The sequence below is a fragment of the Thermobia domestica genome, chromosome 5 (genome assembly GCF_964235325.1).
Source record: "Thermobia domestica chromosome 5, izTheDome1.hap1.1, whole genome shotgun sequence".
NCBI lineage: Eukaryota > Metazoa > Arthropoda > Insecta > Zygentoma > Lepismatidae > Thermobia > Thermobia domestica.
The window spans coordinates 3,462,694-3,484,518 of record NC_137458.1 but is presented as its reverse complement, the minus strand read 5'-3'; the positions used below and the strand labels follow the sequence as shown (position 1 = coordinate 3,484,518).

Here is a 21,825-nt window from a genome sequence, read left to right as displayed (position 1 = left end):
GGTTCTAAAAGTTGATTGTACACTAGCAGAGAAAATCCGAAATTTATCTTGTTTCGGAAAGTTTTGAGAAAATTATTGGTGGGAAAAATAGGTGAACAAGTGGCTGAATAGAAGAGCCAATAGAAAAAAAAAAATCTTCACGATAGTAACAGGTGACTAAATGTCAGACAGATAATAAACACAAAACGTCTAAGATAATTAGAATACGCTATCCTTGTGGGAAATACTTGCAAGGTTGGGTAGCAACTAACCGTGGTAACATACTTGATAAGGTGTAGGCCTACGTCTACCCATTACGAGACTCGCGTTCGGTCCCCGGTGGGAAATTCTTCTCTTACTATCCTCGTTCTAATTAGCGTTACACAGGAGACGGGGCAAGAAATTAAGTTTTCTCTTTCGTCCCGTTAATTTTGTAGAATTTACGTTTCATCTCGACTCTCGTAATGCTTTTCTCGTATTGTTTGGTAAATTTATGAAAAAAAAAAAAAAAATGCTCTGGTTCCTCCCCCCCTAATTTCATCTAAAAGTTATCAGAATTCTTTTGCGTCACGTGCGGTCCACAAAGAGTACGGTATAACAACATTTAAACTATATTTATTATTATTGCTACTGCTACTGCTTAAGGTAAGATTCGAACCACATGAGCTAAAACTAGAAATCGAACCTAGATCAACAGTTCCGTAGATCGTATAAATAGCGTTGCCTACGAAGACAAGACGAGGCAGAAATTTCGTGACGAGATAATGAGACAAGATAGGAGTCTTTTTAACAACAGAATATCACTTCCACAATTTTTCGAAACAAGATAACCCCAAACTATTTCTAACCCTAGTTTCAACTTATCTTGCGAGTGTCTGCTTCAACATAGCCTATGCAGTGAGTAATCACTGTCTGATACAACAGTGGTTACCTGCTGCGGTCTGGCGAGAAATTAGACCAGAAGAAATATTATAACTAGAACTGAGAACTGACCGATACTTTATCTGCTGACCAGTATTTTAGTTAGCCTCAACTACATATTTCAAGGTTTAAAATATTACAATTATTCTTCATCTGTTTCGTGTACTATGAGCAGATACGGTAATTTTACTTTTCAGAGTTGGCAACTCTAGATATGGGAGGTGTTGTTACCTTACTTTCTGAATCGTTCTCGCAAGAAGTAATGTTAGCTCACCACATGAAACAAGCTACATTTGATAAGTATCTCGCAGAAGAAAGGAAGTCTGTATAGATTGTTACTTCCTTCTACGCTTAAGCAGAAAACCCATAACCCCATGCGGCAGAAGGAGTCAAAAGCGACTGAGGTAGTGACTGCAAGCGATTAGCCACCTTCGCAACGGAATTCAATTTCAGAAACTTCACCAGCAGAAGACTTGCGACACCACAACTTGCCTTCTCTTCTATTGTGTTGCTTCATCAACTTCTATCAACTATCATAAACAGGGCTTAATGAGATTCTAATGGACTCATAACTTCCATCATTACTATCAACATCATCTTACATAAGTAATCGACATCTTTTGTTCTTGATTCGAAATTGAAGTAGGTCAATCGTTATTGAAATTATTATCAAATTGTTTTCTTTTTCCTCTTCGGTAAAAGTTTTTCAAACTATGATTTATTATTATTATTATTATTATTATTATTATTATTATTATTATTATTAGTAGTAGTAGTAGTAGTAGTAGTAGTAGTAGTAGTAGTAGTAGTAGTAAATTAATATTTATCTTTCCATCTTTAACAGAAACTGATTATATTATCATTTTGGACAAAAACTGAGTGGCCCCGCGTAGTATAGTCGCTACCGTTCTCGCCTTCGTGAGAGCGGTCCCGGATTTAATCCCCAATTGGGGCACTCGGTCGAAAAAGAGTAAAAACTTTTTCAGGACAGCCATCCTGAATGAGGTTTTCCTGAGTTCTCATCCTTCACGCCAGGTAAATGTCGGGCTAGTACCTCAGTTATAGGTCCCAGGCCGCTTCTTTCCTTCCCTTTCCCCGGATAATGTGCTCGCCGAGAGACGTCACCCCTCATACATGACGGGCTAAATGGCCATAGACGAAGGAAGCGTAGAAATCTAAATCCTAAATTCTTGGACAAAATTGAAATTTTTTTTAGCATAATAAAAATATCTCGGATTGCTAAGAAAACGTTCTGCAATATAAAGAACCACGTATACATCAGTTCAGAAAAAGAAAAAGAGTTGTCGAGGTGAGTTAAAATGAAATGCTTAAAAAGAATTTTAGGAATGATCTGAAAAAAAATGGATCAAAAGATTTCGATCTTATCCAATAATTAGGTTATGTATCAGGGGCCATAACATTCCTGAACGGCCCCAAAATCGAGTTTTCGTATTTTTTACGGAATAAGCACATCATACTGCGTTAACTAATCATTTGGGTTTTGCTACAGTATAGGTAGTTCTCCAGATATTAAAGCGTGCAAAAAAAAAATGATTGAAATATATTGGATCTTTTAATGCATTTTTGGATCAGGGGCCACAAAATTTTTGAATGGCCCCTAAAAATATGTGTAAATTAATGAAACAGAAATTGTTTAGTTGAACATTCCTCTGTTAACTCATACAGGCTAAAGAATGAGTTGAGTTCATGTTGAGTTTAACGTCCCGTTCAGCAGCGAGGTTATATAAGACGGACCTACCGGTACTGATTAACGTGGAATCCGAACCACATGAGCTTCCGCCGGAAACACAGGCTAAAGAAACACAAATGTAAAATGGTACATAAATGATAATGAAAGAAAGCATGGAATGCAAAGTTAGTGAAAAACAAACGGAAAAACCCCGAGGAAAGTGAATAGATACACTGTTTGTTCATCACAAACGCGCCCTATTTAGGACCTGAGCTGGAGAAATTCAGCACCAGATATGTTTTTTAAGATGATTTAAACTAATGTATGAAATGCATAATACAATTGAAAAGCATTCTAACGCATAAATGTAGTCATACATATAATGATTTTTAAAAAAATGAAATGTCTTTCATTTTTGTCCTTTAAGCTAAGGGAGACGGATGATTAAGGCAAGTGAATGATGATGGAAAAATTGATGGAATGAAAATGTGGGAGGAAAGGGAGTACTCTGAGAAAACCCAAGGACACAATATTGTCCACCACAAGCTTACTTGGTTGGTGATCGAACGAGGGACCTCAAGCACCAGAGATAAGCGCTCGACTACTTTGCTTCCCTATAATAAATTTAGAATAAAGCGTTATGAATAGAATAAATTTAGAATAAAGCGTTATGAATAGAATAATTTAGAATAAAGCGTTATGAAAAGAAATTTAGAATAAAGCGTTATGAAGAATAAAGCGTTATGAATAGAATAAATTTAGAATAAAGCGTTATAAATAGAATAAATTTAGAATAAAGCGTTATGAATAGACTAAATTTAGAATAAAGCGTTATGAATAGAATAAATTTAGAATAAAGCGTTATGAATAGAATAAATTTAGAATAAAACGTTATGAATAGAATAAACCTAATGTCTACATTACGTTAGAAAAAACTAAGAAAAATATGAAAATAGTTATTAAAATGTTTTAAAAGTAGCTTAAAATTAGTGCGCTTGAAATGTATTAAAAATACTCGAAATACAAAAAAAAAAACTTTTAGTTTTACGTCCCACGATTATATTGGATGGTCTAAAGGAGACGGTGATAATGCGAAGTGAATGAAATGGTGGAATGAACAAAGTGAGTGAAAGCGGAATAACCCCGAGAAAATCCATGCACACGGTGTTTATTCACCACAAAGCCCTCTTGGTGCGAGCTGGGATCAAACCGGGGATCCCACACACCAGAAGTGAATTCTCTTCCACTGAGCCACCGAGGACCCCGGTCTCGCCATACATGAAATTCAAAAATGCTTAATATGTATTAACAGTAATGATTGATATGCGTAAAAATAGGGTTTGAGGTCGTATTAAAAGTAACAATGTATGAAATGCACAAAAAGTAGGGCCTAAAGTATTATAATAAAAGTAATGCAAGAAATGCCCAAGATTGATAAAAGTAACACACAAAATGAACTAGTAGTAAACCATGAAATACGAGGTTCAGTCAATAAGTTAGTTGCACTGCTTAAGAAAATAAAACAGGATGGAAATTTTACAATAACTTTATTTGTATCGTAAAGTTCCATTCACCATTTACTTTTCAACGTAATTACCTCCGTTATTTAAGCATTTGATGAGGCGTTGTACAAGTTTTCCTATGCCTTGTGCAAAGAAATCCCGTCCAATGCCCGATAACCATTCTTGGGCTGCAGCTTTCACCTCTTCATCCGCGTAGTATCGTCGCTTTGAAAGTTAGTCTTTCATGGGACCAAACACACAGAAATCACACGATGAAAGGTCTGGGCTATAAGGAGGGTGATCCCACACTTCCCACCGAAACTTTGTCAGAATTTCGCACGTTTGTTGCGCTGCATGCGGTCTTGCATTATCATGCAAGAGCACAATGCCTTTGGGCAGTTTACCTATCCGTCGACTTTTAAGTGCTTTGTTTTAAATTTCAACGCAGTTAAATCTTTTTGGCCCACAAAAAACGAATTACTGCACGCATTTCCAATTTGGATGCCACTTGCAACTGTCGAGACATGTTTACAACTGATTATCAGAACAAATCCACTTGCCTCGTGAAAGCCGCTACGTCGCACGATACAGCTACATGTCTGCGGTGTTGACACACAGTTTCATCAAAATAGCCTTTGACCGAAAATTTTCACGAACGAGTGCAACTAACTTTCTGACTGATCCACGTACATAACAATAATGATTAAAATACATAAAAGCGAACTTTTGCAATTTAAATGTAATAAAAATACAACATACCTTCCAATTCATTAATTAGAAATGAAAAAAATCTAAAAAAAAAAACTGTGAAAGGTTTATTAAGAGATTAATGTGTTTCTTCCTTTATGTAGAATATTTACTTTTCTCTTGAGAGCATCAAAAGAAGTGACATTTCATTCATACAATGCTTCAGTAACAAAAGAAGCGGAAATAGATCAAAAGCATCAAATAATTAGCGACGTATATACATATATATGTATATACATATATACATAAAGGAGCTAGGAAACAGTATGTGTAAGCAGGTATAGTCTCTAATTCAAATTAGAAAGCAAAACAGTAAATTAATAAACGAACCAGATGTAACAAGATGACAAGAAGGAAAAGAGGAAAGGAAATTAAAACGGCTGATGAATTAGCGAAAATGAGAAGGCAGGAATAAACATACGTATAAACAAAGAAAAAAAGTATCGAAATAACATCTTTGAAAATGTCTTTATAAGTTTATCGTTTTTTTTCTTTTTTTAAAAAAGAAACAGCTTCTTTTTTGTGAAAGAGAAAAAATCAAAGGATATACAGAAGGCTGATTAGAACTGATTGGTCCACCTACAGATTATCTTTCTATTTATTTTTTCTTTAAGTATAAAACAGGGGCGGCTTTTCTGTATTAGTTACAGGAGCAAACGAGAACCTACTCCGTCAAATAAAAAGGAAAATATTAATAGGCAATGTCTACTACTGCAGTGCTTTTAGTTTTTTTCTCTTTCTTTTCTCTCCCTGTCTCAAAGAACGTTACATATTTCTCCCCTTTTTTGTCTTCCGTTCTGGCACCTTCTTTTTCACTTAGAAACAGTAGAAAGAGAGAGAGAGAAAGAGAGAGAAGAAAGGTGTATCCAACTTGATTACCATTTCATTGCTTTGCTTTTAATTAAAATGCAAATCTTTTATAAGAGGGATTAACGAAAGGGAGGTGTAAGTACAGAAGATATGTAAAATGTCAGAATCTGTAAGAGAGGAAAAAGAAATGTATGATTAATCCACGCAAGTTTCCTTTCTACTACGCTCTTATTCTCTTTCTTTCTCTCTTTTGGTTTCTTCTTTTGAGATAATATACACCAAAGAGAATTGGAGAAAGGGAAAGGCTGATGGAAGACTACGGGAAATTTTTCCAAAGATGAGTTATTTGGAGAAATGTATTGAATAATAAAGAATGAAAAGAAAACGATACAAACTTTTTACGTCACTCGATATTACGTTCTTTCTTTTTTATTTCCTCCGCTGCCAACCTTCACTTATGAAGATGATTCAGGAAGTAATGCCTCCAAACGCACTACTTCGCCAATAGTACTGCAAACATTTTAAACTGTTTATCATTAATGCACAGATGTTAAAACTATAGAATGTCACTTGTTTCACCTTCCTATCTCTTCTCGTTCCACAGTAATGGGGCAATCCATGGCATCAGTTGCCATTGAATTTCTGACCGCGGAAGGTTTGCACCCAGGAACAATCATTTCCGGCGACAAGTCGTGGATACACCATTACGACCCAGAAACAAAGCGTGAGTCGATGGATTACCGCCACACGTCTTCTTCTCCACCAAAAACTTAAAAGTTGTCCCATCTGCTGGCAAAGTGTTGTTGACATTCTGCCTCATCCTTCCTATATCCCGGATCTTGCTCCATACGATTTTTGTCTCTTCCCCAAACTTAAGGATCATCTTAAGGACCAACGCTACAGTTGTGACGCGTAGGTAGAAGCACCAGTTCGGCAAAGTGTCATCACTAGCCACCAAAATTCTTCGCCGACTGCATGAAAAAACTTGTTTAGCGTTGGCGCAAGGTGTTGTCCGTAATGAGGGCTATGTTGACCATTTGTAACTGACATTGCAAGCTTTCCACTGATACCTATATTGGTGCTATCTGTCGAGCACAAATAAAAGCATCACCTTGGAGGCATTACTTTCTGAGTTGCTCCCAAAGTATGAGTAAAACTTTAGCGACTGTAAAGATTCATGTATGCAGTCAAATGAGGAGCGAATGTGTCTTTGGTTTGAATTCCAGTAAGAGCATACAACTTCCAGAGTCCAAAATGGACATCATGATGCAATTTAAATGGTACATTTATTTATTTATTTAACAATCACCAGATACAGCTCAGAGGCCATTTTACACTGGATATACAACAACAACAACAATAACAATGGAAAGGATTTGGGAAGGTATCGGCCAAGGCCTGTTTAGTAGGTACCAACCCGGCATTTACCTGGTAGCACTGAGGGAAACCCTGGAAAACCTCAGTCAGGATGGTCGGCAGCGGGATTCGAACCCACGACCTTCCGAATGCGAAGCCAATGCTCTCCCACTTGAGCTACTTAGCTCGGTTGATGAAGAGGCAGCGAAAACCCGCACTGAACTACATAGTTGAATGTGTTCCATCTAGCTTATAACTGTGCCAGTTAATGAGCTCTAAAGCCAATTAGTTAATTTAATTTTAATTTAAATAAATTGTGTTTCAATTTGAATTAGATGATTTAATATATTATTTCTATGCTAGCAAAAGTGCTCCTTCTTCGCACGGACGAAATAGCATACAACATGCACGGTAGAGTAGTGAAAATGAAATAAAATCTTTCAGTTTTATGTCCCACGCTTACGACGGCTAGGCTGAAGGAGAAGGTGATGAAAAATGAAGGAAATGGTGCAATGAACAAAGGGGGAGGAAACGGGAGAACGGGAGAAAAATATATATAGTTTTTGAACCTCCAGAACGTGTGATCCCTGAATCCCCCTTCCTTTAGGTTTCAAAGAAAAATGTTTTAAAACAATACTAAAATTAGCTGCACTATCGCATGCCCATGGATTATGGCGGTTGTAAAAGAAACACTGAAAGAATTTAATCTATGTATATTTAAGAGGCCCAGCACGGTGAAATTAAAATACCGCTAATTTTACAGTAATTATATGATATCTTCAAATAGATAAAAAAAAAATAATCGAAATGTGGAACAAGAGTACCCTAGACAATATTATTTTACATAAGATACCGTTATCACGACTCACCTATCTGCTTTCGATTTCCAGTCAGTCTGAAAATGGGTATCTATTTTCTCTCGCGTTTCTAAATGGTTGCAAACGGGAAGCTACTTAGGTGACTTGCGATAACGGTACCTCATGCAAAATAATATTGTTTAGGGCGTTCTTGTTTCACATTTTGATTATCTTTTATCTATTTTAAGATATCAGATAATTACTGTAAAATTAGCGGTATTTTAATTTCGCAGTGATAAGGCCTCTTACACAAGCTCCAGGTTATTGTTCAGACAATGATGGCAATCAATAATACGAGCTATGTTTTCTATAATCGGTCAAGGAAATAGATTTTTAAGCCATTGAATTGTTTGACAATTACATGAGTAGCAAGCAGTTCTGCACATAAGAACAAAAAGTACGAATAGCAGATGGCAGCACTGCTACGCATGTGACTGTTGTCAAACAATTCAAAGGTATACAAAACTATTTTCGTGACAGCGAAAGGCATAGCACGTTATTAGTTACATGGTATAAATACTAAAAATACTGCGTAAAGCTTTGATTATACCAAACAATAAAATCCAATGCAAATTCTCAATTCCAGTTACTAATTATTTCTGATATGCTAGGAAGTCATTGTCGATGGTGTTAAACTAACACACAATTAACACGCTAAAGTGGTAGACATTACATGAAAGAAAACATGAAAATTCCGAAGTGCTTATCCATACTGTATTTGTCCATCTCAGAACGCGAACTGGGGTACAAAACACATGAATGTACGTAGTATGCTTCTGCCGTTGAGTATTCTACCACTGAGCCATTCTTAACACTAAATCTATAATCAATTATTTAACTAACACAGACAACCAAAGATAAATCTTTTTTTTTAATCCTTTCTTCTAACCCGTTGCAATACAAACAATATAAAATTATGAATTCCTAACGCAATTTGTATTGAATATTCTATATAAATGACCTGTTGTTAACTTGTTCATTGTATGTTGGTGAAAAATTTATTAAAGTGTTTTGAGAATCAACCAATGGGGAGGAGCAGTCAGAAAATGAATGTGAATAAATTATCAATTATGATAAATGGTTATTATTCATCTTTACAGATAGGTAAATTAAATTTCAAAACAATTACTCATTTTGTGCTGTGTACATATTTAGAAAAGACTGTTGTAGCTATAACAATATTGTTTAAGTTATTCTGGTGTGTGTATATATATAGGGTTGCCAACTAGCCGGTATTTCACCGGCCTGGCCAGTAATATTTCTGTTATTTTGATTAAGCCGGTGACCTGTATAAACTTCTTACCAGCACCTTCATGACCAGTATTTTCAAATTTGTAATCCAGAATAAAATATCGAATATCAAAATTCTTCAATAGTGCCTTTACAAATACAAATTTCCGTTGTATTACATTAAGCGATATTTGTTTTTGATCTAGGGTAGTTTATTTTTTTCGTTTATTTAACATAAGAAATTTGGTAACAATTAGGTTTTATTGAGAAACATTGTTTTCAACAATAGAGACAGAAGTGTATAATGTGTCATAATTGTGTGGCATAGAGATAAATTTAAATTGTCCAATGATTGTTGGCAAACAATGCTTGTTGAATTGTTTAGTTTCGCATACCTAGCTACAGCATTTAATCGTGGGACGTAAAACTTACAGATTAAAGATTATGATGATTTTCCTTAAACTTCCAACTTCATTCCTTACGACCAGGGGTAAAAGTGGATCTGAAAAGGTAGCAGGGCGCATGACGTCACGACGTCGACCGTACATATCTTTACCCATTGTAATTTTTCAGGAAGTGGGGAGACAGCATAGATATGTTTTGGAAGTGGGGTAACGGCGTCCCTCCGCCTTTCCCTTACTTTTACCCCTGCTTAGGACTTCTTAAAGCAATTTCCTGTAGTTGAAGTATAAGGTCAAAGAGTAAATTTCATTTTGTAAATCCAAAATTGTTAAGTAAAAATTAATGTATTTTTGTTCAATTGTTTCGAAAATTTTAAAGTGGCAGTTACTGGTAAATCCAATAAAATGATCAATACCGACTACAGTTTCTTATTTTTGTCACAATGCAGGGATAAAAGTGAGAAGGAACGCCGGGGTACGTCGTCTTCCAACCTCCACAAAATATGTACTACGTCCCCTAGTTCCTAAAAATATTACAATGGGTAAAGAAAGACAGGGGGCGGCGTGACGTCATGCCGCTACCTACCGTCCCCCTACCTTTTCAGATCCACTTTATCCCTGGCATAATGTATCTATTAAGCTCATTAGTGAATATACTAAGGATATGTAGAATACAGGTCCTAATGCACCTTTGTCCACGATAATCCTTTCCTTTCTCATGGATTAGTCCGAACAGAGATACTTCACACTTAGACTTATATCATAGGGAATTTTGAGAGGGTGCCGGATAATTTTATTTTCCAGAGTTGGCAAAACTATGTGTATAAGTATTTCCATTTTGTTGCCTTTATGTTCATAATTAATGATTTGTAACCTTCTTTGTTGATTAAAAATGTTATTTTTCTATTTAATGATGATATCAGCATACAATTGTACCCTTTAATTATTTTCGTGTTTTCTTATTTATTTTTTTCCTAAAACACGTATATACACTATTAAAATACAGCTTTGCTTTTTCAATTAATAATTTCTGCGAAATGTCTTATATTCCAAACAAAATGCACCATACAGGAGGCGATTTTCTTATGTAAAACACTTTTGAAGATGTTCTTTTCTATGTACTATCACAATGTAAAGGCTTAACAAAACCACCAGTGAGGAGCTACTATTTATGAAAGAACGGAAAGTAAAAAAAAAATAATAAATTAAAAAATTGTTACGTATGAAAGAGGCAGGAAACTTGGTATGACAAGTTAGTTTATTGCAGTAGAAAAACCCTTCTGCAATTTACGATGTACAGTTCCTTTCTCTGTGTGTTACTAAGAACTTAAATAACAATTCTGGTGGTTTGTGTGTGTGTGCGTGTGTGTGCCTATTGCCTCCTATTTATTAACCATTTCCTCTTGTGTTATTTTCTGGGTACGCTCATGTATATTTTACACGGATTTATGGCATTAGTAAATGTTTACCAAAAGAATTTTCTTATGTTTGATCAGAGAAGCCTCAACGAAGAGATTACACAATTGCTACCAACAGTCATAATTTCTTCCTTTGTTACAAGTTTTCAGATAGAGCAATCCCTTGTACACTTCTCATACAACGAAGTAGTCATGTGGAAAAAAGTCACAAACTAAATAAAAATATGTATACCAAAGTTTTATTGCAAGAAATATATTTTTCTTGTGTCATTTTGCTAGCGTATTATATAGGTATGTACAGGTTTAAACTTCTGTACACAAAAGCTTTTTCTCTGTTGTTTTTTTCAAATAGTTGAGATATGTATATGAGTATTGTGTTTTATTTTTGGGGGGAGGGGTTGTTTCATAACAATGCATTATGCATTTTGCGGTCAAAACTGTATTTGAACGAAATTGGTATAATATCTGTACCTAAATGTAAAGTAAGTGCATCGTTGTAACTAGAATTATAACTGTATCAAGTGCTTTTAAGCAGCACATTTGATAGGTCTTAGATAGTCTAGGATTGGCATAGGTTAGGAATGCATCATCATAGGTATTGTGTCATTATTGGCAGGTCACATGCCGCCACTGAGAAGCTTCCATGCTCCACGATCTTCAGTTAACCTCTTCGTTCTCACGTACGATGTTTCTATCTTGATATCGTCCATCAACTGTAGAATCCTTCAATCTCTCCCTCTCTTTCCTGCCATCATATCCTCTAGTACGTTCCTCGTGATACAGTTCCTTCTTAGCCAATATCCCAACCAGTATCTCTTCCTCCTTTCAATTACATCTATAATTGTACTTTTCTTCCCTACCATTTCTACCGTTCTACCCAGCTATCTCCATTTTCTCCACACCCACATTTCCAAGCTTGCAATCTTTTTTTTTTTTTCATACCTTTTGTATAGTGTTCGTTTCTGTCCCATTTAGTACAATGCCCCACACGAAATATTTTATGATCGTTTTTCCTAACTCCTTAGTCAAGGAATCACGAAATAGACTTTTGTTCCTCAAAAATGTTTGTTTTACCATTTTTATTTTAGCTTTTATTCACGTACGAACTAATAATACTACTCAGGTATCGAGAATTAGTCACTTCGTCTGTGAATTCCAAAAATGCATTACTTCAACATAGTTTAGTGCCTGTTGGTGAAGCAACAGTTTGCTGTCATTTTATCCAACAATGCTCGCACGTCCAATCGATATTTTAGTGTTTTCGTAGAGTCTGCGTTGGTAATTTAATTAATTGTTCGGCAAATGATCGGCAAAGCGGGCAAATACAACGTAAGATCAACGTTGTGAAATTAGCTAAGCCAGTGGTTCTCAACCTTTTCTGACTGACGACACATTTTACAGAACGTCCAGGTCATCACGACATAGTTGTTTGATATTTTTATTATAAATAATAATAATAATAATAATAATAATAATAATAATAATAATAATAATAATAATAATAATAATAATAATAATAATAATAATAATATCTATTATAATAGTGAAAAGAATTTTTTAATAATGACTATAGCACTGAATATTATTGCTGCCGCTGCCAAATTCTTCATGATTTTTTAAATTCTAAAATTTCCCGACACACCTTAGGTAGGGGACTGCGTGACACACCAGTATGCCGCGACACATCGGTTGAGAACCACTGAGCTAGGCTTCCTTTTCCCAATGTTGAGAACACTGTTTGTGCTGTTAGAGTAATCTTAGAAATCGATCACTTCGACAGATTTTTTTTTAATATATTAATGACCATAAAGTGTAGAATAGATGGAGTGTAGGATTAGCTCAATAGTAGAGCCCTCTCATCTCCATTGGCTCAAATCCCGGGGGGTGAGTGGGACATGTCCCCTCCAATCTTGGAACTGGGGCGATTCTCCCCCAACAATAAATTTGAAATGCGTATTTGGGAAGAAATGTGATCATTTGTGTCTGATTGCCATAAAGGGAAGTGAGATGAAATTGATACTCCGTCCAGAATAAGCCTAAAATCTGCCCTCCTGCACTCCACTGATCCTCCACAGCATTGTTTTTCAACTTCATAAATATTGTGAACATCATTTAAAATGTATATATACCCACACCTCCCCCCCCACCCCCAATGTAGAAGACAGATTTGCGCCACTGCTCAGCTCTACTGCGAGCAATTCCTGGTTGGCTCCCAGAGCATAAGAATTTTTGATGGACAACATCACGACCGTAGAATTTTCTCCCGTTTTCTTACACATTCTCGTTCCACCAAATCATTTCCATAATCATTCCCTTTCATTAATCATCCTCCTTTATTTACAGAACATAAATGTCGGACGTAAAACTATAACATTTCGTTTTGTTTTAACATCACATGTAAATGTTTAAAGAATGTGTTGTGGTATATCAAATGGCGACATGAAATCTGATTTTAAATTCCTGTTTCCTTTGTGGAGATTTAAACAGAAAATATCAGTCTTTTAGCGTTGGGTTTATCTACTTATTTTACGTATAACGTATACTTGTAATTATAAAAGGAAAAACTACTCAGTCTATATGTTACACTAATAGGGATCGCTGCCTGACGCCAATAGATATCACTAGCAAGAGCGCAACGGATTTGCTGACTTGAAATTATTGCTATGGTGTAGTTAAAAATTAAAAACTATATCGTTTCACTTTAAGTATTTTAAAATAGATCAATTGGGGTACACCTTAATCGAGTGGTTAGAGCATTGAACTCACCTCCACGTGGTTCCGGGTTCGATTCCCAGCCGGTGCTTGTCAATTTTCGGCGTCCACCCAGCGTCGTGAGGCAAACTGGAGAGTCACTTGAATAAAAGACGTGATGGTCTAGAAAGCGACGCAGCGTGATAGTGATAGGGCGACACAGCGCACTGATCATTTGTTTGCCTCTAGGCTGGACATAGTTTAGCCAATCGCTAACAGATGGCGTTGGAGCGGCTCAGGCGCACAAAAAAAAAGGTTGTTATGCCAAGTGATAATGATTTCATGGTTTAAAATAGGACAAGTGACTATATTTAAAATAAGACATCTTTAGGATTGAGCAATTATATTTGTGGAACCGTATGTTGACTGATTGGTAAATTTAATTTTTTAAAACATATGTAAAATGTAAACAATCAGAGTTTTTAATAAAGCACAATTTTAACCTACATAGTCAGTGTACAGTATGACAAAGTTCTGGGAAAACAATTAGTAATAATAAAACAAAAACACTTTATACAAAAGGCTATAATAACAGACGTGCATATTGAACATGTATAGGCCTATCAGGTGATAGCATAATTACAGTAAAGCCCCGATTATCCGCGGAATTTGGTGACAAAGACACCGTGGATAGCGAAAATCGCGAATAGCCTCCCCCCCAAAAAAATAAAAAAGACTAAAACTGCGGTGCAAACACGGAAGAAGATATATCCCAACATAAAAATTATGTTTTGTTGTGCAAAAAACATAATAAAACTTTTAAAATACCTTTGTTCTACGTCTATATCACTAAAATAAAAAGCCGTAAACAAAGAAACAATACTGTACTATAAAGCTGTCAGTAATTTTATAAAGCTGTCAGTAAAGCTGTCAGCACTGTAGACCTTATTGTATTTTCCCGATTGTTGGCTTCGATGTTTCTTTTTTGGGGGGAAGTGGGGTTCGTAATTAACCCTTCAGTGGTCGCTCACGGACTCTCACTATGCAGTGAACAATGAATGTAATTTACTACCACGTAAATCACTGTTTCCAATTCCCGTTTTTCATACCTTACAACAGTTGGCTTCTGCACTGAGAAAAATCCGTTATCCGGACAGCAGTATATTATACAAATATACGGAATCCTTATGTTTACTATGGAAATCAGTAAGGAACACGCGTTATCCATAGGGTCTATGCTACTTTTTCCGCTTAGATGTCGTTGCAGGACGTCCACCTGCATGAGAGATCCTGACCGTCTATATACAGTTTTTTCGTTCGTACAGAAAGTACATTTATTCGGAACACTTATACGGAAAGTACATATAAAATATACTTTTTTCACTTATACGTTTCCTGTAGGTTGTCCAGAAACTTCAGGATTTGCACATGGAACCTACATTTTTACTTATGTTACATTTTATTTTATCCTCAGTGTGCTTCTCAGAATAGAGTTGCACTTCGAAAGTACACTATTATTGGAAATATTGATTTTTACAATACAATTTATTTTTATGTTTTAGAACATAGAGCACTTATTTTCATACTACTTACGAAATATAACTGAATACAACTGCAGCCGGGTTAAATAAACGTTTTTGTGGCACTCGCGGATTATACGCTCCTTGTATCACCTGCTCGCAGATAATCGGGGCTTTACTGCTTTTTCATCATTTTAGTTTTCTTCAAATTTTGAAAAAATAAGAGTGTACCAACAAATTTTCAAATTTTAATACTCTTGGGAATCGATTAAATTTTAAGGAAATCGACAAACTTCAACCTTGTTCAACAAAATGGCCTACAACCAAAATTTTAAATTGATCTTATATTTTAATTTTAATGAAGGGAAATTATTTTGGGTTTAGAGGGGAAATGTCATTCTAAGGTTTTGATGTTAAAAACTCAACTTGGACAAGATTAACTTTTAACCAACCTATCAGATATATATATGAAAAGAATATTATTACATTGCCAATTTTCTGTCGTCGTTTCTGGTAAAAATATTTTAACTGGATATGAAACTTATGTAAAGCATTTAAACATGTTTGATTTCTACCTGTTTATAGTTGTTTTAATAAAATAAACAAAAGAAATAAAGAACTTACCGTGCAATGGCGTCGATCCCGGGTATTCCTTGGTTTTTAATAATGGATCCGTCGGCGCGAGCCAACCCATGACTAGAAGAAAGTGGAATTCCTGCTGGAGACAAGATGGCGGTGTGTGCAGCTGCCGGATGGTTGAGTTGCATGAACTGCATGTGATTGAGATGCGTTGGAGGGTGGTTGTAGCCATTGGCTAACAAAGGAGACTTCTCCATTCGGGGCGGATCTGAAAGGGTTAAGCAAACAATTTAGCCAAATGTTTTCTCACTTTCATTTATCATATTTACTAAAGTCTATTGTAAAATGTAAATTAAGTTTAAGTTACTCTTCGAGTGCAGATTGCTCTAAACTCCGCAACAGTAGGTTGCCTAAAGAACGCCTTCATCTGAACTCTGCAACAGTAGGTTGCCTAAAGAACGCCTTCATCTGAACTCTGCAACAGTAGGCTGCCTAAAGAACGCCTTCATCTGAACTCTGCAACAGTAGGTTGCCTAAAGAACGCCTTCATCTGAACTCTGCAACAGTAGGCTGCCTAAAGAACGCCTTCATCTGAACTCTGCAACAGTAGGTTGCCTAAAGAATGACTGCTCTAAACTCTGCAACAGTAGGGTGTCTAAAGAACGCCTTCCTCTAAACTCTTCAACAGTAGGCTGCCTAAAGAAAGTCTTCCTCTAAACTCCCCAATAATAGGTTGCCCAAAAAACACCACTGTCAGGATATTGTGATCATGTCAGAAGTTACGAATTTGCAATTAGAACGTGATTGTAAAACAAGTTTCACGGTAGATTGAACCTAATTTAATATTTCGGTGATGTTTTTTAAGTCTATTATAGTGCTGAAACAAAAGAGGAGCGCAAATTTTCCCAGTAGCGCATTTTTTAACAGCTTAATGAGCTCTATGTAGTCAAATTATAACCTTTTACTCTTATTAATTCTTGCTATATGCACCATACTTTAATTAGAGTACCTCCCAAGTTTCGTTTTTATTTTATAAAATAGCTTCTCTCCCACGAGAATCAATCCTAGAGGATGTGGGAAAACTATTTGATTGTTCATTCGTTTGTTGGAGTTTTGCCTCACTTTTCAGCATCAAGGCTATATAAGATATGGACCTACAGTTTAACTTGTAATCCGAACGACAGTACTGCATTCAATTCTCCTCCAATGGGAGTCGAACCTTGTACCACGTGCCCCAAAGACACGTGACCTAAACACCACAGAGTTTGTCCATAAAGTTGTGAAACTGGCCGCCACTCGGCGCTCCAGTCGCTAGCAGGGCATTTGTGGTAGGGTGTCTAAGCTAAGCAACGCACCGGACGGCAGTCGCGTCCCAGCTCTGACACAGTGAGAATCAAGCGTGGTGCAAATGCTGTTTTTAAGTTTTTGTCACTCCAAGGCGAAGCGCCAACGCCGTTTCCTACAAAAAAAAAAAAAAAAAACGCGTCCTTGCACGTTTGCACAGAACCGTCAAACGGAAACGACCAGAGATTGCGATCTCTGAAAGTTCCACCACGACAACGCTCCAGCCCACAACATCTTCGTTGTGGATACCTACCAACCTTTCCGCAGCCACCGTACAGCGCGATGTGAGCCCACTAGACTTTGTTTTCTGTTCCCTAACCTCAAGAGAAGCCTAAAAGATAACCATTTCGACGATGTTCCCACCATCTAACGTGCTGTCCCAGTCTCTGAAAGAGGTTACGGTAGCTGACTTTCAGGGTGTATTTGCAGCGTGGGAATCGCATTGGCAGTAGTGTATCGATGTCCAAGGAGACCATTTTGAAGAATTTTAACAATATGTATCAATCGGATCAATACACTCTTTTTACCAAATCCAATCACATTACTTTACAAATAAACCCTGTAGACCATTGCAAGAACAAGCATAATCATTCGACTACGTGTGAACATCTGCACCTTAGAGTTTTCTGCTAAAAATACATATACAGTATTATTCACTATTTTTTCGCTGTATTACATATTCGGACTAAATGAGAAATATTCATGAACGTAACCCACTATCTTGCCATAAATAAGAACGTGGCCCTGTCATTCAATTTAAATTCTTTCGGTTATTGACTTTGGTGTTAGTCGCTATAACAAAACAACCGATTTCTTAACGTCAACATACTTTATAATTCCCTCAGAGTAACCAACAGGCTTGTTAAGACACATAACACCATTTTGAATCAATAATTCAAAAACTCTTTATATGCTTATAACATGTAATGCAAGTTGTTTATCTTTTTTTAAATAATAACTTATATATATTACAACTTTTTTCTTTATTATCGCGCCTTGTACGAGTCAAGACGAAAAGAATAATTTTTGTATAATCAGTTAAATATTGTAGGATAATTACTGTAATTTTGTCCCTCTTATTAAAGTTCAGTTACCAACAAGATATTTATCGTTACCGTCTACTCTGCAATTATATTGGGTTATTTTGTCATTGCGAAACTGGTTTTTGGCTCCTAAAGAATTTTTATGTACGGCTGTCATTATCCTACAGAGAAAAAGAGAAACGGCTGTCCCAATTACACAAGCCGTCTGCGAATTGATCTTCAGCTGTTATAATAACAAAAGTTTGGCGAAATTGGCTAAAATGGAGATTGACGGCCATTTTTGATTGTTATTAGTATTATTACTATTGTTGATTATTATGCATTAAATGTTGTATCAAATGATTGATATGCATACGACGAATAATTTGTCTGATACCACTTTTTTATTTATTTTTTATTTTATTTTTATTCAAATGAAAATGGGAGTAAGAAGGGGGGAGAGGAATGACTTGTAGAAATTTAGTGTCAATGCGTGATGCACATACGGATGTTATCAAGTGCTTTGGGTGTTGGTTATTTTCAGTCAAGTCAAAAAGTTCAATGTCTGTACAATATACAGGATTTTTCTTTTAACATGTGAGCAATGTTTTAAATTTTAAGAATATCCCTGGTTCGATTCTTGATAGAGCAATACAATCAAAACTTCTAAGTATTGTTAATGTTCATCTTACTGTCAATATTATGATATATTGAAGTAGTTAACCGATGAGAGAAAGTTGTTTCTTGCCTCATTATCTCAAGGTCTCGGATTCGAACCCGAGCTCCTTCGTGGCTAAGCGGTTAGCGTTACCGCCTTTGGCGTGGGAGACCCGGGTTCGATTCCCGGTGGTAGCTCATGTGGTTTGGATTCCATGTTAATCAGTAGGTCCACGTTTCATATAGCCTCGCTGCTGAACCGAACGTAAAACTCAAAGAAGTCAACTCAACTCAACTCGGATTCGAACCCCGCAGCTGATCGTGCTGCCATGTTTTTTTTCTTACAAATTAATAGGAGTGAGATTTCAAATGAGACCAGAATTGAGATTGACACATCTCTCAGAAAGGTGTTGCAAAGCGATGTTTTGTCTCGAAAAGTGAATGTTTCTATTGGAACGTTTCTTAGGATTAGGATTTACATTTCTGAGTTTTCGGTATCTATGTCCATTTTAGCCTATCATGTATGACGGATGACATCCCTCGGAGATCATACTATCCGAGGAAAGGGGAGGAAGGAAGCGGCCTGGGACCTGTATGTTATGTACCATACCGGCATTTCCCTGGTGTGAATGAGGAAACCCCAGGAGAAACCTCACTCAGGAATCAAATCCACATTTTGGTCATTTTGGACATATTTCGTATTTAAGAGGCCTCATACCTGCGAAATTAAAATACCGGTAATTTTACAGTAATTATGTGATATCTTCAAATAGATAAAAGATAATTGAAATGTGGAACAAGAGCACCTTAGACAATATTATTTTGCGTGAGGTACCGTTATCACAAGTCACCTAGTGGCTTTCCGTTTTCAGTCGTTTAGAAACGCGAAAATAAATGCCGATTTTCAAAATGGCTCAAAATCGAAAACAGATAAGTGAGTCGTGATAACGGTATCTCATAAGATACTGTAAAATTAGCGGCATTTTAATTTCACCGGATGAGATCTCTTAAGATCTCTATCTGAAGATCCTTTCAGAGCTTAAAAGATTTATGTTGAGTGTTATAATGTAATAATAATAATAATAATAATAATAATAATAATAATAATAATAATAATAATAATAATAATAATAATAATAATAATAATAATAATAATATATTTAAGCGTACCGTACAAACTTCATGTCTTTGTTTTTAACCACTTCGGTAATTGCACTTAATTCCATTGTGCTCTCATTGCCCCATTTAATACTGCATCTAGCAAAACCTCGATTCCTGAATTAAATGTTGAAATTGCAAGACATAGAGCGGCGTTAATCTCCAGTTGGTTTCTGTATTTTGTCTTAGTTGCACAAACAGCAGAGAAAATTCTTTTACATAAATAAGTACATAGTTGATAAAGCCAGTGAGAATTTCAAAGCTTCTCTGCTCAGACTTGAAATATTATTCACTGACAGATAACCAGAACTGATTTAGGGACATTCTTGAATTTCGAGTTAAGAGTTCCATCAGAAGAAAGTTTCATGGATGATATGACACCTATAACATAGGAAAAAGCTGAGCACCTGCTAATGCGGTCCGCAACATCCGCTGCTTTAGCTGATGCCGGCTAAATGGGTTGAAAGAAGATACTGTATGGTAGAAACAATATTGCAGAATAAACTGTTGATAAAACATGTTTGGAATTCGCAAAACAAAAAGTTTGAGCTACGAGATCTCAAAGAATATTGAAATGAAACGAAATTTTAAGTGTTACGTCCCACGATTACGTCGGCTAGGCTAAAGGAGACGGTGATGATGAGAAATGAATGAATTGGTGGAATGAATAAAGTGGGAAGAACCGGGAGAACCCCGAGAAAACCCACGCACACGGTGTTTGTCCATCACAAAGTCTACACGGCCCGAGCTGGGATCGAACCAGGGTCCCCATGCACAAGAGGTGATAGGGAAGCCACAAATTCCCTCTCAAACTGTATTGTATCGCAAATAACAGAAGCAGTCGACACATGTAAATATGCAAAAGGTGCACCTCAAAAGGTGAGTGAAATTTACAATTAGCAATCCACATACAACCGGTGAATCATTCAAGCAAGAAGAACTAGTGCGGAAAAGCATTCACTATAACAATAATAATAAAAAGTACGTGGAATCAGATAGACCCTATTCATATCAATTACACAGAAATAATTCCTTCTTTCCTCTAAAAATTTTACGCATTAAAGTTGTTCAGATACCAACTGTGCGTGACATACGGTGTAAAAACATAAATTTTGTCCACATACAAGAATCAGAAACAAATATAAGAAATGTTATTAACAACCGGGCATTAGTAATTTTTATGTCTTCAAAGAAACATCTTTAGTTACATTTCAAAAGAAATAATAACTGGGCGTTCTTTTAGACAGTATTAGTTAACTGGTAGTCGTAATAACTGTGTAATTATAAGACAAAGTAATAGCTCAAAATCATCAGGACGTGAAGAACTCTCGTTATTAAAAGCAATGAACGAATTATAACTCATAATTCTCGTTTAATTGAGTCGTATTTTAATTCATATCTGTAGTTCAAAGGAAGACATTAAAAATATTTTTCCTTTTATTAAAGTGGTTTTCTTGTATTAATTTAATGTTTTTGTACTATTTGTCTCATGTAAGTAACGCGCTGTGTCATATTACACGTATGCATTAATAACAAATCACACTATTATTTTTAGAAGGGGCCACGGTGGCACGGTGAAAGAGCGTTCACATTTGGGGCATGGGGTTCCTGGTTCGATCCCAGCTCACGCCAAGTGGGCTTTCTGGTGGACAAATACCATGTGCGTCGGTTTTCTCGGGTTTAGTCCCACTTTATTCGTTCCACCATTGCACTAATTACTAGACCAACCCACATTATGCTTTATTTTTGTTTAATTATGCTCTATTTTTTTTTCAAATTATGCTTTATTGTTAACTTTAATCATTGTTTTACATTAATCGTGTATAATGCATAATATTTACTATACCTAGTACATTAAATATTCTAAATATCTTGATCTATTTATTAATATTTTATGCAACCAATTTCTTTCATATTTAATGAACTTTCTACTTAATGCACAG

General features: G+C 36.0%; 1 protein-coding gene across 10 annotated transcripts in view; it reads right to left on the bottom strand.

Moving 5' to 3' along the window:
* Nucleotides 1-21,825, bottom strand: part of dac (dachshund family transcription factor) — a 665,535-nt gene that overhangs the window by 352,823 nt on the left and 290,887 nt on the right. For all 10 annotated transcript variants that reach the window (XM_081758122.1, XM_081758121.1, XM_081758115.1 and 7 more), the window contains one exon: nucleotides 15,747-15,969. In XM_081758122.1, the coding sequence (XP_081614248.1) occupies nucleotides 15,747-15,969 (223 nt within the window). The remainder of the gene's footprint in view (nucleotides 1-15,746; nucleotides 15,970-21,825) is intronic.